We start from the raw sequence: 8,426 nt of genomic DNA, 5'->3' as shown, positions 1-8,426 counted from the left end.
CCTGCTTATCCTGTGAGGCATAATTAAGGGCTGGAAATTCTGGGTTCTGGGTTCTTATTTCTTGAATGGACCGTCACCTATTTATATAGTTTTTTTTTTCATACTTAAGAGCTTGCAAACTTCCTCTTTTCAGGGACTGTTTAGGCCTTACCTAGGCTTTGGAACTCTTTAGTAGTTCTTTAATACTGTGTAGGAAAAGGGACAGCTGCTAGATTGATATGGCCTACTTCCTGTAGATGACAATTTCCTCAGTGTACACAGCTGATGGAAATGCTTCTGGGTCAATGTGACCAGAAGGGAAAGATACTCCCTCTACACCCAACCCAGCTCCCCAAAAAGTCAGACTGCAAAGGATAAGACATTTCCCACTGCACTGAGGCCTAGGGAATCTTTTGAAGTAAAAAATCTTACAGATCTTATTTGGCTATCGACTCAATGTGGGGCCTTGGACAAGTTGCTTCTCTCCTTCTGGACCTTCAGTCTAAAATAAAATGGTTTTGGCACTAGGCAAACAGCCTATACCTATTGCTAGTTTTCTTTGTTTTAATTGTTTTTATAAAAGAGCTTTGAAATTATTGAGATATAATTAACATGCCTACAATTCATCCATTAAAAGTGTAGTATAGAATTTAATTTATTTTAGTATATTCATAGAGTTGTGCAACCATCACTATGATCTAATTTCAGAACATTTTCTTTGTCCCTAGAAGAAAGCATACACCCATTAGCATTAAATTCCCATTTCCCTCCTGTCTCCTTCCCCCTGCCCTAGACAACCCCTCATCTACTGTCTGTCCCTGTAAATACTCTTATTCTGGACATTTCACACAAATGGATTCTTAGAGTACGTGGCCTTTTATGGCTGACTTCTTTCACTTGTATAATGTTTTCAAAGGTCAAACATGTGTAGCATGTATGAGTGCTTTTTATGGCTGCATAGTATTCCTCCATATGGATATACCACACTTTATTTGCTTACTTGTCAGTTGATGGATATTTAAGTTGTCTCTGCTTTTTAGCTGTTTGTATTGAGATACAAATCCTTTATTACATATATGATTTGCAAATATTTTTTCCCATTCCGAGGGTTGCCTTTTTACTTTCTTGATGGTATCATTAGCAGCATAAAAATTTTTGATTTTGATGTAGTCATTTTATATATATTTCTCTTTTGTTACCTAGGTTTTGGTATTGTATCTATGAAACCGTTGCCTAACCTGCGTCATGAAAACTTATTCCTTAGGTTTTCTTATGAGAGTTTTGTAGTATGTTTATGATCCATTTGTTTGTTTTTAATTCAGAGCTGCTGTGAACACTAAGTACCCTTGAAAAAAAAAGGTCAAGAATGGTCCAGCTCCTAGGAGGTCCAAATAATGAGGAAACTGACAACTGAAGTAAGAGCTGAATATTTACTGTTTCAAGGGTTGTAGTGTGATGCCATGCTCCCATTCATGTTTCCATGACTTACACCTCTGCTATGACACATCTTAAGTTTAATTTTGTTTGCTCCCATTGCTGCCACTTTAAGAAACAGTTTCCATATGAAAACCTGAATCTGATAGCTAGTGGGTGTTGAGATAAAGCATGCCCTGTTGTTTTTGAATTATTATATTCTTATGATTTTTTTTTGCCCTTTAGTGTATTTACTACCCAAATCCTAGTCTATTATCATCCTCTAAAAATTGTTTTCAGTTTGTCCTTTTTCACATGGTTGTAAAATGTGCCTTTTTCCAATATCTTTTTTTAATTTTTATTTTAATTGTTGTTCAAGTACAGTTTTCTGTCTTTTACTCCCATCCCAGCCCACGCCTCCAGCCCTCCTCACCTCCTTCCCATTTCCACTCTCCCCTAGTTTTTGTCCATGTGTCCTTTATATTTGTTCCTGTAAACCCTTCTCCTTTTCCCCTGAAATTCCCTCCCTTCTCCCCTCTGGTCACTTAGTTTCTCATTTTTATTATTATGTTCTGGAAGATTTTTTAAAAAGCTTTCATTCTTTTGACAGGGCTTTTGAAAAAAGATTATAATATTTTTCCATATAATTATTCTGCAGTATTTATAGCCCTTAATATATTGTGAACATTTAATACACATTGAATAGCAAAAGATTTATGCTTAATCTTTCAGGTGAGTATCAACTGGATTAGATTTCCTAATTAGCCATTGATATGACCTCACTGGTGCTTACAAATTTAGGTAGCGACTCCCCCTGTCCTCCCAGTAACATGTAAAGCTCTAGTGTTAACCTGAACATGGGAATAACAGACGTAACTATCAGAGACCTTTAGTAATACTTGGGCCCCCTGGTATTAGTGATATCTTGCAAAACGTTAATCTTTACACTTCTTTCTAGGGTTGGCCATGCTCATTATTAAGGCAGCCCTTAGCTTGTCCCCCTCACCTTTAAGGAAGCAATTATCTCTATTGTACTTAAAAAAAACTGTATCGCATGTAGCGATTGTCTTCCTGCCCCCTAGGAAATAATCTGCTGGAATTCAAAATACAATTACCACGCTTGACCACTTTCCTGTATCCTGGAGCTGACCATTATTAATGGCATCCAATTATTCATAGCAATCAAGTAGCCGACCTTGCTAAACTGATCACAGCAGTGGGTATTTGGCAGTTGGGCTGCTGGCTGGGTCCATAATAGAAGGAGACAATGTCATATCCTGGTTGTCTTTAGTGAAAACAGCATGTCACTGCAGACTTACCAGAATTCTATAGTAACTTGATTGTGAGATTTAGCATGTCATTATTTTAAAAGCATTTGTTTAGATGTTCAGGCAGGAGCAGGAAAAAAGTGGATTTAGGTTAGCTTGGCGTTTGAGAATCTCTTTGACTTATCTTACACTGCTGCTAATTAACCAGCATGAGCTTTGGTAAGCCTTTAGGTTTTCTAAGCCTCAATTTCCTCCACTCTAAAATGAGGGCATTTTGCCTGCTTTCAAGGGTGGTTGTGCGGATTAAATGACATGAGAACTATGAAACAGGCAGGCAGGCAGAAGTTGCCCATCCTGGTCAGCGTGCTGTCCTCAGAGTCATTCTGAGCTCCAGCTGCAGCAGGGGTAAAAGCAGAGCACAAAAGCCTTTTTGCTCCTCACTAAAGTGCACAATAGGTTTTGACCATCACATGAATGCTGCTTTCTTTTCTGTTTTTTTTTTTTTTTCATTTCACAAGCATTTTATTAATCAGACAGCCATCAGCTCTCTAGCCCAGAGACATAAGTGCTGCCAAGAGCTTTCTGGAAGCTGGGGGCCTGCTCCCTGTGCCCCCCTTCAGGAATCTGGGTGTGCAGGGCATCCATTGGTGTCTTCTGTTCGAAGTACACGTAACAGGTGGATGCGATCACAGCCACAAACACTATGAACTCGTTGAGGTCCCCCGTGGCGTCATCACTGGCATCCAGGTCCTTGAGCAGTTTGTCCACAGCCTCCTTGTCCCTTCCACTCTGCAGGAAGCCCGGGAGCTCCTTCTCCAACCGCTCCTTCAGCTCCTCCTTGCTCAGGCCCTGCTTGTTGCCATCCGTGCTCTTGAACTGGGGAAAGACCTCAATGACCATAGCCATGGCCATCTCCAGTTGTGACATGGTGCTGGATGCGGGCCCACGTCCCGCCAGGTGGCTGGCGTGGCTGAGGAAACAGCCTGCTTTTTCATTCTGCCTTCTCTACGGGACTACAAGTCAAAGGTTGTCTTTATTGTGGAGTGGTAGGAAAGTGTGATATTTGTTTGCAGTGAAGGGGCCTAAGCATAAAAACTGACATAAATTTCCAGGTGGTTGTCCTTTGACCCTCCAGGGCCTTGACTACATTTTCCCTGTGAGTTGGCATGATTGATAATAGTCCTCATCCAGCTGCAGCAAGGAGCACGTTGTTTGTCTTTGCAAATACATTAATTCTGTCATGTTACGAGGAGGGCAATTTTCACAAGGAACTAACTTTGAGGTTTGGGTCAAGCAATTAGAAGGAGCATGAAGAAATTCACAGTTTATGTTCACTTGAGATTCACGAACATGTCTAATTCAAAGTGACCGCACAAGAATTTCCTCGTCCTTCAACTACCTTGTCACCACGTGAGATGCCTGGTGCGTTTTATCCCAATTCAAAAAAGGAACCCACACATTCATAAGATTATTAGAGTGAAGTAAAGATAAAATATTCACTTTAGAATTTCTTATGTACACTGCTCACCAGTGGTAGGTAAGCAGTGAATTTAATTTGTTATGAACGTTATGAAGCAAAATTTACAAAGAGGAATAGGAACTAAATTTTAGAGGTGACTAATAGTATTAGATTAGCCCCCAGCAAAATTGGGAGTTTTCTGGTAAAAACAGGGCTAGTGAGATAGCCTCCCTTTCTGCAGGTAGACCATATGGATGCAAACAGGCAAAGAAAAGGAGGAGGGATTTTCTGGTGGCTTGGGAGCCTGGTATGTTCAACCTGTAAGTTGAACCGCTCAGAATGTTGCTCTGTCTTTGTACACAGTAAAATTCTGTAATAGTTAAGGGCACAGTCTTAAAACCTAACAGACTGAATTTCAGTTGCTCAGCTTTCTACTTTATTATTGGACTTTGCTTATTTGAGAAATACCATGAGCCGTCAAGGCTCTCAGAGGGCTTCAGTAAAATCATCAATGCAGTGGCATCCTGATGGGAAGTGTAGTGGGTTAACTAGTAGCCCCCAAAAGATATGTCCATGTCTAAATCCCAGAAATTTGTGACTATGACCTCATTTGTAAAACAGGCCTTTGCAGATATAAGTGAATTAATGATCTTGAGATGAGATCGCCCTGGATTAACCCGCTGGACACTCAATTCAATTACAAGTGTTTTATTTTATTTTATTTTTTTAGATTTTTAATTAATTTTTAGAGAGAGAGGAAGGCAAGGAAAAAGAGAGGGAGAAGAACATCAATGTGTGGTTGCTTCTTGCACACCCCTCCACTGGGGACCTGGCCTGCAACCCAGGCATGTGCCCTGACTGGGAATTGAACCAATGACCCTTTGGTTCACAGGCCCACACTCAATCTACTGAGCTACACCAGCCAGGGCATGAGTGTTTTTATAAGAGACAGAAAAGGAAAAGACACAGACACACAGGAGAGGGGGGTGGGTAAAGGTAGAAGTAGGAACTGAAGTGATAGGGCCTCTAGTAGAGCAATGGCAACAGCCTCCAGAACGCAGAAGAGAGAAGGAAAGAAACCTCCCCAGAGGTTCTAGAAAGGAGTGTGGCCCTATCACTGTACCTTGATTTCACACTCCTGGCCTCCACAACTGTGGGAGGAGACATTTCTGTTCTTTCAATCCACTCATTTTGTGGTAATTTGTTACAGCAGCCACAGCAGGTAAAGAAATGAGCACGGTGACTGGTAGCTGGTCAATATTCCATAAATTGCAGTCTTAGTTTTCAAATAAAGTAGCTCTTTTTTTTGGTGGGAGGTAGTGTGCTTTCAGAAAATCCTTATTTAAACCTTTCCTCCCCAGTTCATATAGCCTTGAACCCATTCGTTCATTTGTTCATTTGGTATTAATTAAGCAACTCCCATATGTTAAGACACATAGTGCTAAAATATACTAAATCCTTTAAAAAGAGCACTCTGTGATAGTGAATAGAATATGTATTAACCCCAGCCTCACTGAGTTCACTGTCTAGTGGGAGAGACAGGCAAATAGAAAATAAGTCCTTGCAGTCAGTGCTGTGAAGAAATCTGGTTGGGTTTGTGGATAGAAAAGAAGAGAGAGGATTCAATAGAGTAATCAGGGTGGCAGGCTCCCTGCAGGGAAGGAAAGAAGGAGAAAAGCGGAGAAACTATTATTTAGCAAGTGGCTGAGTCTGAAGAACTGTGGCAGAAGTTTTAGAAAGAAAAACAGAGGTATTTTTGTGGAGGACTTCTGGATTAATACAAAGCCTTGGCTTTGATATTTGACTTTGAATTAGGCATGAGAAGCAGAAGGCATTTGCATTTGCTGGGTGAGATGTTGTTGCTCTGCCTATGAGGCAACAAGGCAATTACTTAGATGTTTCAGAGGTCAGCAAACTTTTTCTATAAAGGGTTAGACAGTAAATATAGCTTGTGGGCTTTATGGTTTTTGTGGCGACATATTTTTTGACTTTTATAACATGTAAGCAGCCATAGACAATGTGTAAACAGATGAGTCTGGTGTGTCCCACACTTCATTTACTAGACACTGAAATTTAAATTTCACCTCATTTTCACAGCTTGAAATATTTTTCTTTATTTCTTTCTGGCAACCATTTAAAAATGGAATAACCATTCTTAGCTTGAGAGCTGTACCAGTGGGATGTATCTGGCCCACAGGTCATAGTCTACCGATCCCTGTTTTAGAGTCCAACCTCTGTTCATACAAGACAGGGAACAATCTTCTGTATCTAGAAATTCTACTATAAGCAGCAGCCAGCAGTAGGAGAGGAGAGTTTTTTAGGGAAGAGAAGACTCCTCAGGAAGCAGTGTGACATCATTGTAGAATGTTCAGTTCTTTCTGGCCTGATAAACATGGGCTTGAGCTTGAATTAAAAATGATTTTTTTTTGCATCAGGAATCAACATTTAATGATGATGTTTTTCCTTGATGTTTCAGCTATAAAACTACAAATTATGCATGAAATTGATGTACATTATTCCATAATGAACTAGTCTGATAGAAAAACACATTAGGTATTTATATTAAAAGCAAGTCATTTATATTAAGACATTTTGAAAAGGAGAATTATGTTCCTGAAAACATGAGTGACTGGAAATTGAGGCCACTCAGTTACAACCAGGAAGATGTAGCAGTGTGTGCCTCCTGTCTGACTGGCATTGCCCAGTTGCCTTAATAAGTAGTGCATTCCTATAACACTGCATTTACAACCTCTGCCACATTTTGGGTCAGCTTTAAGACCGACTTCCTGCTTTCCCAGGTTGTCAATTTGTGGATGAAAATGAAGATTTACATTCATAAAAACTATACATATGAATCTGTCTAGAAAAAGCCCAACCATTGTTAATATAACAGGAATGGTTTGTGTGACATTGATGTAACCTGGCAGCCAAGGAGAGTGGACTGGAATGTGCATGTGTGAACAATGACGACTTCCATGTACTAGTCAGTGGGAGAGGTAGACACTGTTCAGTGAATAGGTATACTCTGTGGCCTTGCAATTCAAAATGACTGAACCAGTAAAGCAACAAATCTGCATCAAATTTTGTGTTAAGCTTGAACATTCCTCCATGGAAACTATTTGGATGATTTAGAAGGCCACAGCTATGGGCAACTGGTGATTGGCAGCTTCATCATGGCAACATACCCACTCATGCATCAGGTCTTATGCAGTTTTTTGGCAAAACATCAAATCACCCAGGTGACTCAGCCCTGCCACAGCCCAGATTTGATGCCCTATGACTTTTTGCTTTTCCCAAAACTAAAATCACCTTTCAAAAGAAAGAGGTTTTAGACTGTCAATGAGATTCAGAAAAATATGATGGGACAGCTGATGGTGACTAGGAGAACTGTGTGAAGTCCCAAAAGTTCCTACTTTGAAGGGGACTGAGGCATCATTGTCCTATGTACAATGTTTCTTGTATCTTGTACATTCAACAAATGCCTCTATTTTTCCTATTACAGGGCAGGAAACTTCCAGACAGATCTTGTACTTAAAAGCTCAATGAGTGTATTTACATCCCAGGGTTGAAACTTAATAATTCTATTCTTTATGGTCCCATCTAACCTATTTTGTCTGTATTTTGCTTGCTGAGATGTGGTTGCTTTGGGTGGGTTATTGGGACTCACTTTTGTGTTACCCTAGATCTAGTTTCTGGCCTGTCATCCTAGGTTCCTTCCTGAAGAAACTGCTTTCTAATCTGATCTCTAGTTCCATGCAAACTATGGTGCTTAATTCTGCACTGTTTATTCTTGTGACCTGTTTTTTTACTGTGTGCTCTGTAGTGACTGCTGAACTTCTCTCTTATCTGTTCTATTAGGACTTGAGGGCACTGATTCAGCCTTTCCTAAATCATTGCTTCTAACTCATTCCCTATCCTGTCAATGCTAATGTCTTGACTCCATCACCACTCCAGCTTGTTTTCTGGTTTTCTGGACTCCTTAACAACCACCTCTCTGTGCCTGGGTCATCGACACCTCTGACTTTGATCCTGGACATCCAAGACTTGCTTAATTATTTCTTATCTCAGTCCAAAACTAGATGTCAACATGAGAAGCCTTTCACATTCAAACAGACATGAAACCAAACCAAACCAAGCCATATGTACTTAAAGCACCATTACATGACTGGCTTAGTGAAAAAAACATCAGGCTGTGTGCCTACATAGTCTCTTATATATTCATGTCATAGCTGACAAGGTTTATTTTGATAGATTTCTGTATCTCAAGCAGAAATGCTTTTTTGTAGAGCTGGATGTATGACACGAGA

At 40.1% G+C, this 8,426-nt stretch overlaps 1 protein-coding gene across 1 annotated transcript; it reads right to left on the bottom strand.

Moving 5' to 3' along the window:
• Positions 1-3,200: 3,200 nt before the first annotated feature.
• LOC123811356 (protein S100-P-like) lies at positions 3,201-3,587 on the bottom strand. Its single transcript, XM_045827304.1, has one exon. It carries the CDS (start codon positions 3,585-3,587, stop codon positions 3,201-3,203), a length of 387 nt encoding a protein of 128 aa, XP_045683260.1.
• Between the last annotated feature and the right edge of the window lie 4,839 nt (positions 3,588-8,426).

This window comes from Phyllostomus hastatus, unplaced genomic scaffold (assembly GCF_019186645.2).
Source record: "Phyllostomus hastatus isolate PE091 unplaced genomic scaffold, TTU_PhHast_1.1 phas_scaffold_78, whole genome shotgun sequence".
NCBI lineage: Eukaryota > Metazoa > Chordata > Mammalia > Chiroptera > Phyllostomidae > Phyllostomus > Phyllostomus hastatus.
This window is presented reverse-complemented; position numbering and strand designations above follow the sequence as displayed.

Coding starts and splice junctions, on each gene's coding strand:
- LOC123811356 (XM_045827304.1), bottom strand. CDS start 3,587: ATGTCACAACTGGAGATGGCCATGGCTATGGTCATTGAGGTCTTTCCC.